The sequence below is a fragment of the Dendropsophus ebraccatus genome, chromosome 2 (assembly GCF_027789765.1).
Source record: "Dendropsophus ebraccatus isolate aDenEbr1 chromosome 2, aDenEbr1.pat, whole genome shotgun sequence".
Lineage (NCBI taxonomy): Eukaryota > Metazoa > Chordata > Amphibia > Anura > Hylidae > Dendropsophus > Dendropsophus ebraccatus.
In genome coordinates this window covers 187,632,105-187,656,464 of record NC_091455.1, presented here as the reverse complement: position 1 = coordinate 187,656,464, position 24,360 = coordinate 187,632,105, and the positions used below count along the sequence as shown (strand labels likewise).

Sequence of the window (24,360 nt, the reverse complement as noted above, 5' to 3'; positions counted from 1 at the left end):
CCTTCACACTCACAGAACGAGGCACGGACCACCTCGTACCTCTACTCAACTTCCCAGTGGAAAGCAGAAGAGGTCATCAACTGTACCAGTTCCATATGAAAGAACTGTGCAGTCAAAACCACCAGTCACCTTGCAATATTATTTGCAACCCATAGCATGCCTCCTATAGAGTCAGACCACACCATTGTTATGGGCCAGTGGGTGGCGTAGTGTTGAATGCCCCTCCATTTGCTTTTGTGTTTTCCATAATTAGTTTTGGTGGAGACCTTTGCACTTATGGTGACCGAGAGTCACTTTCTCTATAGCGAAGGAGATTTGAGATGGGTTTCTACTGGCATAGCGAAAGGCCATTGCTGTCAGATGAGATTGGAATTTTTGCATTTGGTTGCATTTGGTTGTTTTTATTTGGATTGGCCATAAACATGCATTGTAGATGCAGAACAGGTAAATCCCTATGTCAAAATGGAGAGGGATCTATTAAGGCATAAGCAGAGTTTGCATTCACTTTGAGGCTATGTTCCCACAGTGTAAAAATAAGGGCAAACAATAGCCATTCTTGCAAAACAATTATTGATCATGATCTTTAATAATTGTCACTATTTGACCTTATTTTTACATTGTGGAAACAGCCTGAGAATTGTTGCTAACCAGGAATATTGTGAACACAGACAATACTGAAACGTAGTACAATAACCTGCAATAGGTTTTACTTTTTTTTTTTTTTAATTTATGGACGACATGTAGCTCAGCCAGCTTACCACAGACACGGGTTGGGAAGCACCAACAGAACACGTTCAGAAGAAGAGCTCTGGTGCCTCAGGGTAAGTATAAAACTGGCTAGTTCAGTTATGCTCACAGCAAACTTTACAGGAGACTTTTAAACAGCACAGTTGACCCCAATGTGTTTCAGGCCCTTCCAGCCCTTAGTTTTTCAACACAGCAAGCCATGACTAAAGGCTGGAAGGGTCCGAAATGCGCTGAACTCTTATGTTATGTTTAAAAATTCAAAGTAAAGTTTGCTCTGAGTATTCCTGAAATAAAGAGCCAAGTTTTTATACTTACCTGAAGGCGAAGTGCTTCTCTTGTCACTTAACAAAAGTTCCTTATTGGTTAGGACATTCCATAAATGGACAACTTTTAACCTGGACCTTATAAATGGCTGATTGACTGATTAGACATGAAATTGATAATTAGGGGTTTTAATGGATCTCAAATTTGTAGAGAACTGTTAAACATAAACATCAAACAACTACATCAACGATAATTATTTCATCTTAGTTCATCTTGGTTCTCCCTACTTCTAAGAAGTAGAGATGATCAAACATCGGAAAATCTTAGGTTCTGTCGAACTCCAACCTTGTTGAACCTTCCACATTTGATTACCGATGCCTTCCCGGTCTGTGGGGAAGGAGGAGACAGCCCAGGTACCGCCTGGAATTCCGGGATTCAGCCTAGGTAATAGGCTGAATGCAGGAATTCAAGGCGGTACCCGGGCTGTCTCCTTCTTCCCCACGACCGGGAAGGCATTGGTAATTAAATGTGGAAGGTTCGGCAAAGTTGGAGTTCGATAGAACCTAAGATTTTCCGATGTTCAATCATTTTTACTTAGAAGTATCTTGACAATAAGCTGATTGGGAAGTGTCTCCCTGTTATAGTCTCTTGTGTATAGGGCAGCTACACTGTTCACTGTGGTTTAAGAAGACAAGTGTTTTACCATGATTTACCATTATTTGATTCCTTGTTGGATGGGAAAATAATCATAGCCAATAACGTCCTATAGTTGTGTCCCTAGGCCACTGGGTTTCTTCTGGTTTGCAGTGAGGGCTTTAATGCTTTGGACAAGGAAAATCCTACACAGTTATTAGAGATAAGCGAATTTGTTAATAAAAAATTATCTGATTTAAAAAAAAAGAGATAAGCGAGTTTCTAGCACGCTTTGGTCCATCCAAACCTGTGCACCTGAGCATGTGGTAATTAAAGGAAAAGTCTGGCCATCTTCAAAACTGGTATGTAATAACCAGTCCTTACTTACCTCTCCACCTTCCTGCGATGCACTGCCTGATCGTCTCCAGGATCCCAGCCAGAAGACATTTTCCCCCAAGTTGTGATGTCATAACGGGGGAAAGTGCCTGTCCCAGTTTATGGACTGTGCATTCAGCCAATCGGTGACTGGAGTGGTTTCCCGCACCAGTCACTGACTGGCTGGGCGGCCACTCTATAAGCAAGGTCATGACATTGGCTCAGGAAAGAGCCCAGAGGCCCGCGGGAGTCAGCGATCCAACGCTGCACAGGCACTGGGACAGGTGAGTAATGATAGATCATTAAGGTCCTCCCCTGCCCCTGCCTTTTGAAAAATTCTTGCAAGTGCCAGACTTCTCCTTTAATTACCGGTGGCTGCAGAAGTTGGTTGCTGCCCTAGGGAGCCCTGGAAAACATGGATACAGCAATAGGTTATAATAGTCATTTTAAAACTTTTTATGTTGTTGGGCAAACTTCTTGACTCTTGACAGTGATCCTCTGGAAGTAGCTGGCAAGTGAAGGGTCTTAGATGTGATGGAGACCTTTGGGCAATTGCCCTTGCTATGCCCTTGCTCTCTCCACAGTACATTGGCTTTATGTTTCATATACTCTTTATTTTACAGAATGTTCAAACTTGTAACACAATGGGGTTATGACTAGAGATGAGCAAACTGGGCACCCGAACCATCGGCATTTGAATCCCATTCTCTTTCCGGTCAGTGGAAAAGGTGGAAACAGCCCGATTCCCACCTGGAAAACAGGGATACAGTCTATGACATAGGCTGTATCCCTGTAGTCCATGCGGGAGTTGGCTGTCTCCACCTTCCCCACCTGGCCGGGAAGACAGTGAGATTCAAATGCCGAGTTCGTGTTTGTACAAACTTGAACCTTGGCTCGGCTCACTCATGTCTAGTTATGACACCAAGGTCACACTTTGACCCGGTATATAACCATTGCTTGGACCTGCAGAGGTTTAGCCTGACGATTTATTTGACACAGCAGCCATCGAGTAACATTCAGATTGTATAGCAATGTTGCAACTTCACTTTTATTTAGTGTAAAGAATATTTTTTTCCCCCCCAAACAAGGATATCCACCTGTGATATTTTTATTCTCTTGCTGTCATTTTATGACTGCCAGCTGTAGGGAAGGACCACATAATCATTCTCTGGCAATTATAGAGTATGAAAAGCATGAAAAATGTGCAACAAAACTGTGTTATTACGGCATGTTTATCGTTGGCGAGAGCGAGAAATCAGCAAACCCGTGTTTAATGCTGTTTACAGTGTTTGTGCTCGGCTAAGACTTAACCATTTTTAATAAGAGCTTTACCATTGCACAAACCAACAAAACTCTATTGACTTTGCAAAGGAGCTTTATCGTATTATCATCAAGTGTTACTTTTTCACGGCACATATCAGTCGTAGATAAATATTTTATATATTGCATTTTTTATGTCTGCCATGGTAGATAGGATTTCTCCTTATGGTATTTTGAGATAGAGAAATATCAAAAGTTTTCATTGGTTGAGGTCTGAGTTCTGATACCTCCACAAACTGATAGAACCGGTGGGGATAAGCACCTGGCTAAGCACTCCTTTCCTCGTCTGTCTCCTCACTGCACAGGATGAGCTCTACAGACTTTCTATGGAGTTCTAGCAAGGAGAGAGCTAGAAAGAGATGCACTTTGCTGGGCTCCTAGCTTGCTCTAGCACTGGGGGTTTCAGCACCCAGGCCATGACCGATCAAAATTAGAGTTGAACGAAATGCGAACACGCTCGGAGTTCGTTCAAACCAGAGCATGCAGCACAGGGGCGGATTAACTTTACTATGGGCCCCGGGCTGTTCACCAAGCTTGCCCCTCCCCCAACCCACTGTAACTGTGGCGGCTCTAGCTTTAGTCTTTTTCTTCCATAATGCAGCCTGTGAAGGACCTGTGGTGACATCATTGTCACAATATAAGGTCCTTCTGTATGTTCTCTAATGTTACTGCGTTGTCTCCTTGCTGCAATTTTGCCCTGATTTGTGCAAAATTGCAGTAAAAAGCAGCGAATTTTATGCAAATCATGGCAAAACTGTAGCATGGAGATAATACACCACTGAAAGTATATGTCTGTTTGGGGGGCCATGGGACCCCCAGGAGCTGAGGGCCCTGGGCTACCACCCGAAACTGACCTATTATAGTCAACTACTGGTGCAGCATTCGATAACCAGTGGCTGGAGAAGTTGGATGCAGCGCTAAGGCTGCATGGAAAATATGGATATGGCCATAGGCTTTGTTCTCACTTCTTGAGCACAGTGGGGAAAGGCAGCCATCTCATAACATCTTCTTCTAATAATGATCAATATTTACGGCCATCTATACAACAAGACGTCCAAAGTGTGAACAAAGCCTTTGGCTGTATGCTTTTTTTCCAGGACTCCCTAGGGCTGCATCCAACTTCTTCAGCCCCAATAGATATGGAACATTGGATCACATGTGCTTTCAGTAAACACATAGGGCCACATGTATCATCCTGCGAACGGATGATTTTCGGCGGAAAGTGCCGATTTGCGTATTTTTTTATACGCAAATGGCCGATCTGCGAATAAAATATTCGCAAATCGGCACTTTCCGCTGAGTACGCCAGGGGGGCAGAAAGGGGGCGTGTAGTGGGCGGAAAGGAGGGCGCGGACTCAGAGCCCGGAGCTGCGGGGGCATTTTTAAGTCCGGCGTAAAAAACGCCGGACTTATTAAATGCCCCCCATATTGTTATGTTGAGATGTTCTTGTCCATTGAAGATCTGAGCACCGTTCCTGGGTCTTCCATGTATGTCACTAGGTCTTCAATAAAACCTTTAGGTGGTTATACTGTCGTATTGTATAAGCATATTTTATATAGTTCTTTAGATGAATGCAGTTGTGTTAAAGTGACTCTAAACCCACAATCTGCCCACCCCCCCCAAACCAATTGTACCTTCAGATAGCTGCTTTTAATCCAAGATCTGTCCTGGGGTTTGTTAGGTGATACAGTTATTGTCCTAAAAAACAACTTTTATACTTGCAGCCCCGTGCCCAACGGCCGGGGCTTAGAATGTCTATGCATTAGGCTGGTACAACCTCTCTGTCCCTCCACCCCACCCTCCTCATCATTAGGCATGCCCCAGGTAGATTATCTCCTATTCATCAGCTGTATGAATACTGAACATCGGCTGGATCGTTAAAGGGGTTATCCAGCGTGGGGGCTATTTTTAGATCTGGCCGGGGAGGAGGTGGCTGAAAGAAAAGATGTCCACTCACCTTCACGGTTCCAGCGGCGGGTCCCGCATCGCAGCGCTCCGGTTCCCGGCCACTTCCGGATGTCTGCCGCGGGCCCGAGACGTGACGCGGGATTCCGCCTCCTTAACTGAGTGGCTGAGCGGACCTGAGACGTCTAGTCTCAGGCCCGCGTCAGACACCCGGAAGCGGCCGGGAACCAGGCACCGGAGCGCTGCGATGCGGGACCCGCCGCTGGAACCAGGGAGGTGACTGGACGTCTTTTCTTTCAGCCACCTCCTCCCCGGCCAGATCTAAAAATAGCCCCACGCTGGATAACCCCTTTAAGGTACCTGTGCAATGTTCAGACAGGAGAAAATGTTCTAGGGGCATTCCTAATGATGAAGAGGGTGGGGAGGAGATCTTGGATTAAAAGCAGCTATCTGAAGGTACAAGTGGTTTGGGAGGGGGCAGATTGTGGGTACAGAGTCGCTTTATAGAGAGAACCCATCCTGGAATATAGTGGTCTAATGTAAGCCAAAAGAACACATGGACAACCGTGCACCATAAACATGGTGTTAATTGTTCCTTATAGTTTGTCATTGTTGGTTGTTATTAAGTGATTGAGTCAGGTATTGTTGCTTTCAGGGTATGTTCACACATGTTGCAGTTTTATTGCGTTAAAGCAATGAAGGACGACTGAATGGCAATTAGATAATTAATTACTGCAATGAAGTGATGCAGTAACGCAAGACCCAAAAAGGTCCACTCAAAATATGGCTATGTTCACACATCATTTTTTTTAGTAAAGAACGGACGCTGATTGCAATGGGCTCAGCATCCGTTCTTTACTGCAAGGGTGGCATTGCATTGAGGTCAATGCAATGCCGCCCACTGTGTTCATATATCGTTATTCTAACGCCCGTACTTTGTGTCTGTCATGTGTCTTATACAACATAAAAACACTTGTGCCTATTTATGGGATCTATCATTAAGCTTAATTGTTACATGAAAACATTCTATGTCTGGAACGTTCCTAACATAAGGGTATTTAAGTTCTTTAGCATCAGGCATTTGCCTTAAAATAAATTAGCTTTTATTTTTCACGTTAGAATGTTATTTATTTATTTATTTTTTTATGCAGTGATTCTTCCAGAACTTAGAGGGGTACTTTGAAGAACAAAAAAAAAAAAACATGTTTACAAATCAACTGGTGCGAGGAAGTTATACAGATTTGTAATTTACTTCTAATTGAGCTTCTCAGGCCTTCCAGTAATTATCAGATGATGTATGCCCTGCACGAAGTGGTGTATTCTTTTTAATCTGACACGTTGCCACTACCTCTGTCCATGTCAGGAACTGTCCAGAAAAAAAACTCTCCTGCTTTGGACTTGGAGAGAGGTGGCAGCAGAGAGCACAGTGTCAGACTGGAAAAAATACACCACTTCCTGCAGGACATACAGCAGCTGATAAATACTGGAAGGCTTGAGATTTTTAATTAGAAGTGATTTACAAATCTATGTAACTTTCTGACACCAGTTAATTGTAAAGCGTTCGTTTCTCTAAAGTACCCCTTTAAGAAATTATGGAGTACAATAACTTGGATTTACTGAGACTGCTGCACCAGAATTGTGTCCTTAGATGCACCCAAATTGTGTTCTATGGCAAATGAGACAAATTTATCAAATGAGGTGCACCAGAAAGAACAGAAGCTGGGCCTCACCTGGTCAGGTGGCATGGCCTATCAGAAAACGGGTACAGGTGAAAAGGGATTACATTTAGCTATTATGTGTTTGCCTAAAAATTAAAGGTGTGGATTATCTGTTATCAACAGGTAAACTGCTGAATGGGATGAAAACTTTACCTTTTGAAATCAAGTCGAGAGATCCCGCACCTTCTTGCTGACTTTAAACCAACTTTATTCAAGATCTATGAAGACACTTTAAAATATGGTTCCTACGCAGGATTAAAGATGCTAAGTAAGGCCATGTTCATACACAGTATGAGACTGGCCATTCCGTGACCCGGCCGGATTACAGAACGGCCGGTATCAGAAAAGATTATCCCGGCTGGTACTGCAGTACCTGTTGGATGATCTTTAGAGCTGCAGAGTTCTGATGCGGACGCATCCGTGCGCACCTGCATCAGTACGCACACTTTGGAGCACGCTCACTCAACAGTGTGCACTGGCAGGGTTTCCTGCGGCCGTTATTCAATGAATAGCGGGTGCAGAGTACTGACATGTCAGTTTTCTGTGGCGCCGCTAGGGATCCTGGCCGGAGTGTATTCCATGTGTATACGCTCCGGCCGGGATTCCATAGGCGGCAACGGCACGTATATTTTCGTATTAATCACGGCCGTTGTTGCAATTGGCAACAACGGCCGTAGTTATACGAAAATATACGTTGAGTGAACATAGCCTAAAAATTAGTGAACCCAAGCACAGCATTTGATTACCAATGGCTTATGGGTGCAGCCCTAAAGGTGGGTTCACACTACGGAATTCTCGCGGATAAACTCAGCGGAATTCCGTCGGCTGTTCGTGCGCACGGCCGCGCCTTTCCGCCGGCTCCATAGACACCATTTTATGGGCCGGCGTATTCCGCTATCTGCCAAAAGAAGTGACATGTCACTTCTTTCGTCAGATAGAGGAATACACCGGCCCATAAAATGGTGTCTATGGAGCCGGCGGAAAGGCGCGCGGACATACTGCGGAATTCCGCAGAGTTTATCCACAAAAATTCTATAGTGTGGGAACCCACCCTTAGGGTACAAACACACACGGCATATACGCTGCGTATTTACTGCTGCGATACGCAGCAAACACGCGGCAAATACGCAGCAAATACGCAGCAGATTAGATCTAAATAACTGAACACAGCATCAAATCTGCTGCATATTTGTTGCGTATCTGCTGTGTATACGGTGTGTGGGTTTGTACCCTCAAGCTGCCTGAAAAACATGGATACACCTGTATCCATGTTTTCCAGGACTCCCTAGGGCTGCATCCAACTTCTTTAGCCACCAGTCACAGACGAACCGGAGTGTGCTAAAGATTCATTCATCTCTAATCGTGATACCTTTAAAATACTGCATTCTGAATTCTTCCGTCTCGGCCTTTGGCTACATACACTTACAAAGCAGGAAAATGCAAAGCCTAAAGAAATCCGTCCCCTGCACATGCCCGAATGGACAGCCCGCCGTTGATTATTGCAATGTATCCTGCCGTCTGTTCCAAATGATAGGTACCCTTTAAAGTCGGCAAGGATATGTGGGTTTTTTTCTACTTGTTCAATGGAATGTATGTATTGGGGTTTGGACTGTATTCACACTGACTGTATTGAAATCAATATAGTCCTGGAAGGCCAATATCCTTACTGATGGTTTTAGCCAGGGACGGGGAACCTCTGGCCCTCCGGCTGTCGCAAAACTACAATTCCCATCATGCTAAAGCTTTGGCTGTCCAGGCATGATGGGAATTATAGTTTTGTAACAGCTGGAGTGACGAAGGTTCTCCATCCCTGATGGAAAGGAAACCCTATTTGATACAGTATAAGGGATGTGATTGAGTTGAATTATAAAGAATTTATAGAATAATTGTCTGAATAAGACCTTTAGGTTATGTTGACACCAGGGCTGTAGAGTCGGAGTCGTGGAGTCAGAGTTAGTTTTGGCTGGAGTCGGAGTCAGAGTTGGAGTCGGAAAAAAATGTACCGACTCTGACTCCAGCTTTAAAAAAATCTTTAAAAAAATGTCGAATTGAATTTTGATATGAATTTTACAAGTTTTTCTCATGAATATAAATTATGAGCAACATTCTAATAGGACACTATAGCTGCAGCAGGCTGTGTGTATGTGTGCTGGGGCCGCAGCAAGCCGAGTGTGTGTGTGTGTGTGTGTGTGTGTGTGGTGTGCGCTATGGCTGCAGCAAGCTGTGTGTGTGTGTGTGTGTGTGCTATGGCTGCAGCTGGCTGTGTGTGTGCGATATAGCTGCAGCAGGCTGTGTAGTTGTGTGTATGCTATGGCTGCAGCAGGCTGTGTGTGTGTCTGTGTGTGTGTGTGGTGTGCGCTATGGCTGCAGCAAGCTGTGTGTGTGTGTGTGCTATGGCTGCAGCTGGCTGTGTGTGTGTGCTATAGCTGCAGCAGGCTGTGTAGGTGTGTATGTATGCTATGACTGCAGCAGGCTGTGTGTGTGTGTGGATGTGTGTGTGCGTGCGTGCTGTTGCATGCCCCCATCGTGACCTTCTATATCACTGTGTAACCTCTCTATATCACTATGTGTGACCCCTCTCTATATCACTATGTGTGACTCCTCTCTATATCACTATGTGTGACTCTCTCTATATCACTATGTGTGACCCCCCTGTATATCACTATGTGTGACCCCCCTGTATATCACTATGGCTGACCTCTATATCACAAGGATCTGGCATAGTTTCTTTAAGTATGGTGAATATTTAGTTAGAAACATAGAAGACTGTCAGCAGGAAAAGATCACCTGCTCCATCTAGTCTAGTTGTGAGTAGTTCAGGACATGGAGGCTGGAGACTGGCTGCATCCACTGCACACACAGTAGAAGCTGCTTTATATACAGTATTCCTTTATTCCCTCAGGATCATGTAGGACATTAGGAAGAAGCTGCTGAGCCAGTGTGATAAATAACTCCCCTGGTATATGACTGGCCATTTATGAAGGAGTCGGAGTCGGTCCTGATAAAATTCAGGAGTCTGAGTTGGAGCTGCGGCTTACTGACTTCACAGCCCTGGTTGACACAACGTCTTTTTCTTTGCCGTTTCATGGCCGTGTTTATGAACAGCCATCATTTTGCCACCGAAACGCGACTATTCCATTGAAATTATAATTTGCATAAACTGTGTTTTGGTGCCAAAATGAAAGCAGTCCCCCCCCAAAAAAACGTCCGCAAAATTGCGAAAAACAAAGACGTATTATAAACAGAGCCTTAAAGTGAACCACCAAAGTTCAGCTCCTACCTGATCTTCACATCGGGCATGGAGAGATGCAGTCCACACTGGCAATTGGCCTCGGCAACCCAATCAAGTTTGTTTCTTTAAGAAAAAAAGCTTGTAGATTGTATTCTCCGGGCAGCATGCAGTTGCCTTAGCAACCGTGCTGCCCAGCATGGAATGCTTCTCTCCACGCTGGATCGGAAGATTGAGCGAAAGCTGTACTTTGGATGTATACTTTAGGACATATCTTTTCACAAAGAGGAACATTTATACATTGAGCAATCTTTTTCTACCTAGACGTAAAACAGTGGTTTTGGGCTCCAATGGAGTTTTGCTGCAGCCCAACTATTGTGTGCCAAGGGAACGTCAGCTCCAAGAAAACCCTAAAATCTGTTATGACAGCTCCTATCGGGGTCTCTAGGCTTAGCCAAGTACAAATCAATAAAACTTTTTTTTTTTTTTTTTTTTTTTTAGATGCAAATGATGTGATATATTTAGCTTTTCAGCACATAAGGCTCCTCATGTGTTCTAGTCCAACAGTATAAACCATCCTTATTACATTGTGATTCCTAGTTTGGAAATCTACCACAAATCTACCCTCAGGCTATGTTCGCACACAGTATTTTTGCTCAGTATTTTGCAACCAAAACAAGGAGTGGATTGAAAATACAGAAAGGCTATGTTCACACACGGACGGCCGTCATTTAATGGCAAATAACGCAGTTATTTTAAAACAATGGCAATAATGCCATTAAATGGCGGCCAACCACTCAATTTCAACAGTATGTGAACATAGCCTTTCTGTGTTTTCAATCCACTCCTGGTTTTGGCTGCAAAGTACTATCCAAAATACTGAGCAAAAATACTGTGTGTGAACATAGCCTCAGAATAAAAGCAAAATATAGACAAAAATACAGAAGTAAAAATACAGCTGTATTTTCAATGCAATAATTTCGCCATGGAATTCCGCCTCTCTTGCTCTGTGTGAACCGGGCCATTGTGTAGAATAACGTCTGTATTTGATTACAACCATCCAAATAATGAACATGCTCATTACTTACAACATGCTTTTGCAAAATGCGTCCTTTTTTTCCACCTGGCCACTCACTGTTTTATTTTTCACTCAAAACTATATCCATATTTTGTATTATTTTATTGTGTGTGAACATTGCCTTAAAGTAAAATGAGATTTTTGAGCTACTGCAAAACTGGAGAAGCTGAGTCAGCATACTTGGTGGTAGGGGGGAAGGGTGCAGTTTGCCATCTTGTATAGATTTAAGCCTCCATCTTGCAATCTGGGAGATGAAAGTAAAAAGGATTAAAGTGTTTGTCTATCACATACTGATCCACCGCACCTGCTGTTAGGATTAAAGTAATCATTTTAAACATTACAGGGCACTGTTATATAAGACTCGGTTCACACTAGCTGCACTTTTCATTTCCTTTCTTTTTTTTTTTTTTAAATGTCGACCAATTGTATGCACAAAGTATATGCAACTATGTGCCTACACAGTTGCATAGATTTGCAATTGACTTCCATCAAAAAGATATACTCATGGTGGTTTTCTTTATTTTTTATTTTTTTGTGTGTGTGTGTGTGGGGGGGGGTGTTTGCATGCAATTGTTTTCAAAAACTTTGCTGCCTATAATTTTTAGTACAGTATATTGAAGTGTACAGAGTTTTGACGTATGTTTTATTTCTGAAAGTTTGGAGAGTGTTGTGGTCTATATGCTGGATGTTCCCCCCCCTAGTGAGGTGTACATTTTTCTTTCGCTATTTTCTTTTTGTTTTTGTTTTGCCATTTTTTGGACTGTCCTCATTTTGGTGCAAAAATATGAAGTGTTTATGCAAATTATGGCCTAGTTATATCCTGTCCTGTAATTACAACAGTGTCAAATTATTATTGTTATACACTTCCCAAACAATGTTACATTTAGTGATGAGCGAATACTGTTCGATCGAATAGATATTCGATCGAATAATGAGATATTTGAATATTCGATATTCGTACGTATATCCCGCGAATATTCGATAAATATTCGATAAGCGTTCATATCCCCCAGCTTCCGGTTTTACCCTCCAAATGGTCAAATGTTTTTCACTAATCGAATACTTGTTCCCATAGACTTTAATGGGATCGAATATTCGATCGAATATTCGCTCTTCACTAGTTACATTAGGGCTATGTACCCTCCATGGGGGAGATTTATCAAACATGGTGTAAAGTGAAACTGGCTCAGTTGCCCCTAGCAACCAATCAGATTCCACTTTTCATTCCTCACAGACTCTTTGGAAAATGAAAGGTGGAATCTGATTGGTTGCTAGGGGCAACAGAGCCAGTTTCACTTTACACCATGTTTGATAAATCTCCCCCATCTCTTTATTTAGTCGTTTTCCAGCTGTAGTTTTAGACAGCTGACATTTTGAGCTACTTAATTGCAGAATACAGCTGTTATTTGGACTCAAAATGCCCACCATCCAAAGATAGCTGTAAAACAGCGGCCAAACAATTAAATACTGTGAACATAGAGAACACGGTACAAACTGTGATCGATGATGTACAAGTCAGTTTCGGCTCACTTAAAGAACCCTAAGGCTGTGTTTACACATAGCGTTTAATTAGCGTTAATTAGCGCTATTTTGCTGTTAATTGCACAATTCGCAGAAAAATATCTTTAATTAAGGCTAATTAAACACAGTGTGTGAACATAGTCTTCAGATTTGCCAATAACTGATGGTGTAAAGCCTCGAGAAGTGATGAGCGAATACTGTTCGATCAAATAAATATTCAATCGAATAGTAAGGTATTCGATCTATCGAATATTATCGAATAGTTCGCCGAATATTCGATAAATATTCGATAAGCGTTCAAATCCTCCAGCTTCTGGTTTTTACCTCCAAGTGTTTGAATAGATGTTTTTCAATAATCGAATACTTGTTTCCATAGACTTTAATGGGATCGAATATTCGGGAGATATTTGTACGAATATCGAATATTTTACTATGCGCTCATCACTACTCTCGATCCCTTGATTGATTGGGCAACTATTCCATTTTATCATTGCCGGCAAAACATCTCCTGTTTATGCAGGAAAATGTGCTGCCAAAGAACATTGATTTTTAAGCCTGAATAATCCCAACAATCAGCCGATGAATGAACGCTTCTCATTTGTTGGCTGATCGTTGGGTCTAGTGCATGTGACCATTATTGTATGGGTCTAGTGCATGTGTCGGTCAGTTCTGCAAATGTTGCCTATACAGTTCTGTTGACATCATGAACAGATCAGAAACTTTGTTATAAAATGTGTTTATTAGAAGAGCGAAGAACCTATTACTTTTATCAGATTTAATACAGATTTAATAGACCCTATTACACGGGACGATGGAGAGGAGCAAATTAGCGCCATGAGCGCTTGCTTACTCCTCATTCCCTGCTCGCTGCTAGCCCTATTGCAAGCCTCGGCAGTGAGCGGTTAAGAGTCGGGGAGCTGCAGGGGGGAGGGGCTGCCCGGGTGATTGCTAGATCGTCCAGGCTACCCATAGAGGACAGCAACCGTCTGCTGCAGCAGCAGATCACTGCTATCTAAGTTTTTTGTCTTTCTGCACGTTGAAAGACAAACGACAGACAACGATCAGCTGACATCTTTCCTGTCGGCTGATGATTGTCTTCTATTATGGTGCGTTTACACAGACAAATTTATCTGGCAGATTTTGGAAGCCAAAGCCAGGAATGGATTTGAAAAGAGGAAAAATCTCAGTCTTTCCTTTATGACATGTTCACCATTTTTAGTCCGTTCCTGGCTTTGGCTTTAGATAAATCTGTCTGTGTAAACACACCATTACACTCTCCGAAACAGCCGATTTTGGTCGAAAACAGACAATAATAATTTAGTGTAATAGAGCCTTAAAATGTAATGTAAGTGATTCATTTGTGTGTGTATGTACTAGAAGAATGTCGTAACTGAAGGTTTCCTGGCTACTCCCTATCATGCTCTGCGTTTTGGCAATTGGCCACTAAGGGCCCTGTTACATGAGACGATTATCGGGCAGAAAATTGTTATATTGTTCAAATTTTAACAATTGTTTCATGTGAATGCAGGCAATGTTCGAAAAATTGTTCATGTGTCGTTGATTGTTAATTTAGAGCTGACCCGAAAATCATCGGTAATCGTTTGTTTGCTAACCATTCAGTCTAATTCCACATCGTTCATTCTTTTGCTGGGATCAGATGGAGTAAATGATCATAGTAACGGCTATCGTTCCGTGTTATGGTAAACAATTTCAGCTTAAAGAGGACCTGTGACCCCCCGTGGGGAGGGGGTCATTGTATTTCATTTACAGATCTGTAAGTGTGTACAGGGCTGTGATTTGTGCCGCAAAAAAAAAGTACACACAAATAGAACTCTATGGGATCCATAGTTTTGCTGATGCAATCCACAAAAAATACGGATCCGCAATCCACAAATAGTGACTAGTTTATTGTTAAGTCGACTTTTTTTTATTTTTCTGGATCAACAAAAATTCCGGATGCAATACGGATGGAAATTTGCAGATTGGGGTGAAAAAATGCAAACTCAACTTTGCGGAGTGAAAAATATACTGACGTGTGAATGGACCACTTGGTCATAATACATTTGTGTGTAACTGGACTAAACGGCCGTATGGTGGAGACCCTTTTTACTTTCATCTAGCTGAACATTTAGGCTATCTTCCAATTACAGGATCTTATGGAGAGAACATGGCCGTCTATTGATAATGACAGCCGCAAATAATGATCATGATCTTTTATTGCTGCCATCATTATCAAAAGACGGCCGCCTTTCCCTGCTAAATGACGGCCCGTTCCTGTAGTCGCAACAGGAATATTCTATCACACCCTGTATGGGACAAAAGATATATTATAGATGTATCCCAGTCTAAAATTGTCTCGCATTATAATATTAAAATTACAGTTTTTCACAAAAAATGGGTCAGCTGAAGCTCCCAGCTGACACTGTGAAAGAATCCAGCGCACCATTTGCTCAATGACACAAAGTAACAGAGGGGGGTGGAATGGTGGGATTGTACCGGGTGATAATCAGTTGTCAGCTCTTGCGATCAGAGCTGTTACAAAGCCAGATTTCATGGATATTCCTGTGTTACCAAAAATCCGTTAATCTGGTTCAGTCTTTTGACTGCGCCATCTGTGTTGTAACATGGAGTTAATTAAAAGCTGCCGCATTAGGATCTTCTTGTAAGAAGCATTGAAGTGTGTGGCTTAACCCTTACACTTCCTCCTCTTCAGTGACTGTCCTGGAATGATCGGCCAGATGTCCTTATAGGTGTATAAGAAACACAAAGGGCATGGTCGATCTACTGGCTGTAGTTCATAAAAAAAATACTCAAAAATACTTTCAATGACTAAGGGGATGTCACTTTTTGAACATGTTCACATTGAATATGCTTTCTATTTCTTTTGGATCAATTAGAGATAAGCACAACTCAAGCATGCTAATGGCTGTATCCATATTTTCCTAGGTTGCATCCAACTTCTTCAGCCACTGATAATCAAATGCCAAATCAAATGATCGGACTTGAGTATGCGCCAGCTGCGCTCACCTCTAGTATCAATTTATCTTTTAATTCTACCATTTTTTATCGATCCCTTGTATATTCATTGTCACACATTTGCCCCTATTTTCATTCTGATCTGCTTTTTTATTATTATTTTTTTTTTTTAAATCATACAGACACAGCTCGGGGTTTCCTTTATTTTTTTATACTTTTATGCTATTGTTTTGTTTTAATTTTACTTAAATACGCAAAAAAGAATAACTAAGAATACTGTAACTAGACCATACACTGTTTTTTGAGCTGCAATTTTAGGGCACATAAAGGGCTGTTTTATCTATTTTAGTTTTTAAAAAAGATGTTTACAGACATATTAGCCATGTTTGGATTTTTTTTTTTTTTTTTTACTATTTTTAACTGTGTTTTAGGCATGTTTTGGTCATTTACAGGTAAATATATGGCCAAACCAGGGTTGTACTAACCAGTAGGTACCCATGGTCCGGTGCCTAGGGCAGCATCTTTCAGGGGCAGCACTAGGGGAAGGAAAGACCTATTTTTTGTTTTTATCTTTTTCATCTCCCACCTCCTGTTCACACTTGCCAGTAAATATGATGTGTTTTTGAGGATGGGGGGTATGGTAGTCCCCAATAGTCATGTGCTGCTACCAGGATTGTTGGCCATACGCCTATTGGTTACCGCATGAGGATCTGGAATCTGCGCTGTACAGGAAATGTGGAGACGCGGCCTAAGGCTATGTTCACACAACATATATTTTCGTAAAACCACGGCCGTAATTATTATAGTATACGTTACCTTCCCATCTATGGGATACACATAGTATACGCTCCGGCCGGGATCCCTAGCGGCGCCGCAAACAACCGACATTTCAGTTTTCTGAAAGAAATGGTATGCAAATGGAGTATATATATCTATATATCTCCATTTCATACACTCCATTTGCATACCATTTCTTTCCTTTGGTGCTTGGATGCATAACCCTGCTGACTTACAGGAAATAACTAGAGATGAGCGAACCGGGTTCGGGTTCGAGTCCATCCGAACCCGAACGTTCGGTATTTGATTAGCAGTGGCTGCTAAATGTGGATAAAGCTCTAAGGTTGTCTGGAAAACATGGATACAGCCAATGACTATATCCATGTTTTCCACATAGCCTTAGGGCTTTATCCAACTTCAGCAGCCACCGCTAATCAAATGCCGAAAGTTCGGGTTCGGATCGACTCGAACATGCTCCAGGTTCGCTCATCTTTAGAAATAACATTTATTTTCTCTCTCTCTCTCCCTTGATATTTCTACTATTGAACCCAGTAAAAAATGCCCTGTTTGTATCCCCATGTATTCATTTTACAGCCATATTTTTTTTTGCCCTAAATGAAACAAAGTTGTTTAAGGATAAAAAAAAAAGTCATGTATATATAGTATAAAATAAAAAAGAAGCAATACTCACTTGCCCCAGCTACCACTCTGACCACTCCGGTGACCCATCTTTGCCAGTAATTTATTGAGGGAAATAACTCCTGTGTGGTTGACATGTCACAGGAATCAGGGTAACTGTGGAAATGGAGTGTCAGAGCAGCAGCTCAGGAGACTGGCAGAGGTGAGCATTGCTGCTATATATATATATGACATTTGTAAAAAATTATGCTGACCATGATAGAGCTAGATACAACAAAGATAGAAATTACAAATAATAAACCTAAAGAGATCAACAGAACTGTCCCCAAATAGTTACTTACAGTAACTTTTTGAACTTTTATTTCATTAAAAAAAAAATCTGAAAAAAAAAAAGGTTAATCCTAGGAGCGGTTTCCCTTCAACCATGTAGGTGACACCCCGTAGAATCTGTCTCATATGCTATTTGTGACTGCACTCCAGACAGTGCCAACTCTTGTAACCGTCATCAGTATTCAGCATGTCTAAGAACTTAATTGAAACATAATTAGAATCAGTCCTGTAAGTGGCATTCGAGGGTACTATGAATTTATTTACCAATCAAATATTCTAATTAGGCATTTCTTTTTTCGGTTAATAGAAAGGGCACAGTACTCAACTTCCACCAGGGTATGTCATGCTGTGGACACAAATTATCAAACAGCAGGTTCTGTGAAGAGATACAAAAGATGCCAACTGGCATTTACCCTTGATTACAATATATTATGCCCCCTAGGCATTTTGGAGTATTGTGTGACTGATAGCACGCTCGCGTCTGACATTTTTATGCAGTGCGCTACAAATGGAGAATTTGGCTTGTTCCAAAAAATATTTATGTTGGATATTGTTCCTTTATGGTATACTGTACCCCTTGTAATTTTTTGTACTTTTGCAAGAAAATATCAGGATAATTAATTTTAACTCTTATCTACTAAATATTTGTTCTGTTTGACGCTTTAGGCCATGTTCCCACACAGTAGTTTTGCTCAGTATTTTGGTCAGTATTTTGCAACCAAAACCAGGAGTGGATTGAAAACACAGAACGGCTATGTTCACACACTGTCAAAATTGAGTGGATAGCCGTCATTTAATAACAAATAACAGGCATTATTTCAAAATTGTTTTAAAATAACAGTAATTATTTGCCATTAAATGACGGCCATCCGCTTAATTTCAACGATGCATGAACATAGCCGTTCTCTGTTTTCAATCCACTCTGGGTTTTGGTTGCAAAATACTGAGCAAAAATACTGTGTGGGAACATAGCCTTAGACTATGTTCACACCTTGTATGAGACCGGCCATTCCGTGACCCGACCAGTCTCAGAAAAGATAATCCCTGCCAGTACTGCATCCGGTACAGATGATCTTTAGCGGGTGCATCCGTGCGCGCTCGCATCTGAATTCCCCGCTGCTCACAATGGAGCATGCGGCCGGAGCCGCATGCTCCATTGAGTGAACTGACATGTTTAAACTGACATGTCAGTTTCTACTATGTGTATACACTCCGGCCAGGATTCCGTCAGCCTTCAGCACAACGTAAGTTCCGTACTAATCAGGGCCGTTGCAACAACGGCCGTGATCACTACTTACGTTGTGTGAACATAGCCTTAGGCTGCAATTATTCATGCAGTTTTTGGTACAGAGGTAGGTAAAAGTAGGAAGGCAAAATAGGAAAATATAAGGCCTTTATAAATGGAAGCACTGCCTTAGGCTATGTTCACACATTGCAAAATAACAGCCGCCATTTAAATTTAAAATAACGGTTGTTGTTTTCAGCCTTCAATGATTTCCATTGCTGTCTATGGAAACAGCGGCTGTTTTTCAACACAATGTGTAAAATAATGGCCGCTGTACCAATAATGTACCTATGGCCCTCAGTGTAATCACGGACACCAAAGTAGGTTAAACAATGGCCGTTATTTGCTACTCAAAATAACAGCTGCTGTTTTGAGTATCAAATAACAGCCGTTGAAAACCATTGTGTTAACATAGCCTTAAAGGGAGGAGGGAAAAAAAAATACAAATCGACTTACAGAAAGTTAATCATATTTGCAAGTATTTCTATTTAAAAGATATTTTTCAAGAGTATTTATCAGCTGCTGTATGCCCTGCAGAAAGTGGTGTATTCTTTCCAGTATAACACACTTCTCTCTGCTGCCACCTCTGTCCATGTACAGAGATGTCCAGAGCAGGAGTAAATCACCAGGACAACCTTAATGTTTTCCTGGTCTAAAAAGAGGTGGCAGCAGAGAGCACTGTGAAGACTGGAAAGAATACACCACTTCCTGCAGGACATGCAGCAGCTGATAAGTTCTGGAAGGCTGTCTAATAAAAAAAAAAAAAAAGAAGAAGTAAATTACAAATTTTTACAACTTAATGCCAAAAGTTTGTTTGATTTTTTTTGTTTCTTCTGGAGTACCCCTTTAAGCTAGTACATGGATGATCTCTTTGAGTACATGGATGATCTCATATTATGCACAACCACTGAGGCCCTGTTATTTCTATAACACAGTTACTCAGCTTTGTTCAGAATGTTCCCTTTAAGTTTCCCTTTAATTTCAGTTAAGCACAATTGGTATATAATTGTATACAGAACTACAGAAGATACATGTATCATGTAGCAGTTACAACCAGAGATTCGATTAAAAAAAAAAAATATATATATATATATATACAGTGGTGCCTTGGATTACGTGCATAATTCGTTTCGGGACCGTGCTTGTAATCCAAATCCACTCTTATACCAAAGCAAATTTTCCCATAAGAAATCATTGAAATGTAGACAATTGGTTCCACACCCCAAAAATCATTTTATAATCATTATAGCAGCAGTGTGTATAGCTGAGTGTGAGTGCAAGCACATTATAGCAGCAGTGTGTATAGCTGAGTGTGAGTGCAAGCACATTATAGCAGGAATGGAGAGGATGGGAAACACAAGGACTGATAGAGACTGCAGGGAGCATGAAGGAATGAGCAGGGCAGATGTGGACACAGTATAGCAGCACTCTCTGTCCGGGGAGAGAGGGGTTAAAGCTATAAAGAGATTAACCCCACAGTCCTGTCCCCTGATGCAAGCCCCAGCCTGAAGTGGATCTGCTATAAATTGGAAGGTGAGAGAGACTTTCTGGGTCAGAGTACTGTGCTGCAGACCTCGCTATGCAGGCCATGCCCCTCCCCCACTCCCCCTCCCACCCAATACCAGGAGCTCTTAAACCAAAGCAATGCTCTTAAACCAAGTCACAATTTTGAAAAACTGTGAGCTCTTCTTGCAAAACGCTCTTATACCAAGTTACTCTTAAACCAAGGTACCACTGTATATATATATTTATATATATATCAAATTGATTTTTTTTTTCTATTCTAGTCTTATATGGAAGATCACTTAAAGAATAAGAATCGTCTGGAAAAAGAGTGGGAAGCTCTATGTGCATATCAGGCAGACCTCACTGAAACAACCATAGCGCTGAAGGAGGAGAATGTTGCAAAGAATCGGTCTCTTACAGTGGTTGCATGTAAGTATTGTTGTTGCGTCATCTTTGACATTTATATGACTAAATACTTTAGAGCCTGGGTTGACATCACTTTATAAAACTGAGTAATTCTAAAATTAGTGATGAGCAAACTCGCTGAACACTTGTCTCTATCCATAGACATCCTAGGGCTAAATTCAACTTCTCCAGCCACCAAGAGTCAAATGCCGAATGTTTAAATTTGGCCAAGCCCTAACATTTGGCGAGTTTGCTGATTACTAGTTTAAAGTGACTCTATTCCCACAATCTTCCCCCCCAAACCGCTTGTACCGTTGGATAGCTGCTTTTAATTTAACATCTGCTCTGCAGGTGAGGCTGTAATTGTCCTAAAAACAACTTTTAAACTTGCAGCCCTGTGTCTAGAGCGTCTGTGCCTTAGGCCTGCAACGCCTCTCCGTCCCTCTTCCCCGTCCTCATCATTAGGAATGCCACTGGGCAGGATTTCTCCTATTCATCACTTGTCTGAACACACATGTGCCTTAATGATCCATCACAGGTGCAGTGTTCAGACAAGCGATGATTAGAAGAAATCCTGCCATGGTGTATTCCCAATGATGAAGAGGGCAGGGAGAAAGGACGGAGAGGCGGTGCAGGCCTAGGGCACAGGTACTTTAGGCCACGTCAGTTTGACATAAGGCTAAAAGTATAAAACTATAAGTTAAAAAGTTGTTTTTTAGGACAATAACTGTATCAGCTGCTGAACGGACCGCAGGACAGATCTTGGATTAAAAGCAGCTATCCGAAGGTACAAGTGGTTTGTGAGGGGAGGGGGGGACAGATTGTGAGTACAGAGTCGCTTTAATTCCTTGCATTACCCATACAGTATATTACTGTTGCACAGTTACAGCTTGTATTATTGTCCATTCTTATCCTGGACACAATTCTGCTGCTACTGAGACCATGCCCAAACGTCTTCAGTTTCTTTTTCTTGAGTTACGGGCTATATGATGCTCCATAATTGTATTTCCAGTTTTACTGGTTGTTGTTGGAAATAAATGACATGTGTTTGTCAAATACATCAAGATTGGTATAGCCAAGCCCCAATAATTCATTGGGAATGTATGTTTTTCCCAAATCAGATAACTGTGAAGACATTTCACAAGCAGGGAATGCTGGGAGATTTGTACTCAGAAGTCTTATAAATTGTTGCAGGCAGGAAGGCGGCACATGAGTCGCTAAAAAAAAAATGTTGCTGCAGCCCTGTACTGAAGGTCTGTAAAAGATAACGTATGCAATGTATAAGCAAAATTATTTTATGGTTTATCTAAATTATACCTATTTTTTTTAGACTGGTCAGTCCATAGAATTCACTTGAATTATCTTCATTATTTGGATTTCCTCTAAGGACATGTTCCCATTCATTTTTTTTTCCTCATTTTGGTCTGTTTTAATTTAATCCAGAAATGGATCCGATAGAGAGAAGAACTATAATGGAAGGATTAGTACCTTTTTCTGTGTTGTGGACTTACTCTTGGTTTAAAGGAGGAGTCCAGACATTTTTAAAATCTGGCAGCCAGCAGGGGCAGGGGGGGGGGGTTTAATCAGGAGTATGAACTTACCTCTCCCCGCACCCGTGGTGAGTGCTGACACGTCACGACCCGGATGATGGACTGGCCGCTCAGCCAGTCAGTGATACAGTCACTGATTGGCTGAGTGGCCAGCCCATCAGCCGAGACAGGAATTCCCCCCCGAGTCGTAGTGTCATCACAACTTGGGGGAAAATCATCACAACTTGGGGGAAAATGCTTCCAGCGGGGGTCCTGAGGCTGGTCCCAGGAAGGGCACAGGAAGAGGTAAGTTTGTACTTCTTATTAAATCTTGGGGTGGGGGCTGGACTTTTCCTATAAACTAAAATACTGAGCAACATGAACTCAAAAAACGGGTCAAAAACTGAGTGGGCATCATGCTGTTACTATGAATAACCTTACTCATCCTACATATTGCAAAAACAATAATATCCCAATACAGTGCTGATGCAAAGCCGCCCCTATCCAGTATATACACACTGGGTTACTGCAGGTACTTTCTAAAATACCGTACAAGATCTGTTTAATCTCAAGGAGGAATGATGATGTTAGCAAAATAATCCCATATGATGGCAACTATTCATTTTATCCTTTTTGTCCTAATAGATGACCACAACAGAATAATTCTGAAGGGTGAGAACAGCCACGACCATTCTGACTACATCAATGCCAGTCCCATAGTGAGTATACACATGTTCTCATTTTTCTTCTTTTACTTAATTATAAGCCTGGATTACCTGCATAGTGCTTAGCAGCGAGTCATCTGGTTGCTCATTTACTGATGGATTCATTAGATGCATGGCCGATGGAAAGGGCTTCTGTTGATTACAAGCAGAAAGACAAAAGACGCATTTGAGTTTGGATACTGATTTACATAGCGGTCACCCATAGGTGGCAGTAGAGAAACAGTTTTCTTCCTTCTGGAGGAGAGCTATTTTGCATATGGTGTTCTAGACAACATTGCCCTGTAGAACCCTTACCAACTGGATCTCTGGAGAACCAGTGCTTTCCGTTTCCATAACAGATGTCCTTACCCTCTAGAGATATCTTTGAGAAGTTATAAGATTTATGAACGCAATGTTATGATATCACCACTTTTTTCTAGGGAAGAGATGAAGAGTGGCTTATACACTAGGTTTTTCTCCCTAAGGAAAAAAGTTCTGGTGAACAACAACAAATACAACATGGGATTCTTGAGGCCTTCCTCCCTCTTTACTTCCTTCTTACCTATATTGATGCTGTGTTGATCCAGAGGAAGGAAAAATCCTTTATAACACCCCTTTCACTCATCATTATTATAGTGTCTGCAACTACAGATCTGTAATTGCGGACAGCAAAGTACCCAATGATTTTAACGGACTCTTTCACACATCTGTAATTTTACGGATGCGTAAAAAAGGGCCACGATCCGTGCTGCAAAAAATACCAACAAGCCTTTATATGGCCCATATTTGGGGCACGGGTGGCCTATCACTAATGAATGGGCCATGCAATTGCGGATGGCTACATATGTGTGAATGTGGCCTTTGCTTCAGATGATGGAAATGCTGTTAGTATGCCTTGTATGATCTAGTAGGTAACACCTAGAACGTGAAGTTTGTTGCATCTGGTCACGGGCTATAGGGTGTCTATAGGGCACCCCCTTTTTATAAGTGCACTAAAAAATTCTTACTTTAGAATCTGTGGTAGATGTTTTTGATATCGCAATTCAATGTATAATATGAGGACTAGAGATGAGCGAGCACCAAAATACTTAAAGGCTCGTTATTCGAGTCAAGTATTTTTCACTAATCAATTTTTCAGCCAATCAATGGCTGTCGTCCTGCCTCGACTGCTGACTGGCTGAGCTGCAATAGTGAAGACAGTGGGTTCACACTACGTTTTTGCAATCAGTTTGTACAATTTCGAAAAACTGATGCATTTGTGTGCACGTGTTTTGATCCATTTTTCCTTTTACGCGGTCAGACAATAATGCATTATCGTCTGATTGCTTCTCTGTATCTATCCGATCGCAACAGCTACAAGACTGTGGAATTGCATTATGCTCAGCAGCCTTTCAACGAGCACCTCAGCAGCACACAGG

The 24,360-nt window shown here is 41.7% G+C and overlaps 1 protein-coding gene across 3 annotated transcripts in view; it reads left to right on the top strand.

Annotated features, from left to right (window-relative positions):
* PTPRN2 (protein tyrosine phosphatase receptor type N2) overlaps nt 1–24,360 on the top strand; it is a 742,556-nt gene that overhangs the window by 672,975 nt on the left and 45,221 nt on the right. For all 3 annotated transcript variants that reach the window (XM_069958896.1, XM_069958895.1, XM_069958898.1), the window contains exons 15-16: nt 20,586–20,733; nt 22,884–22,957. In XM_069958896.1, coding sequence (XP_069814997.1) covers nt 20,586–20,733; nt 22,884–22,957 — 222 coding nt within the window. The remainder of the gene's footprint in view (nt 1–20,585; nt 20,734–22,883; nt 22,958–24,360) is intronic.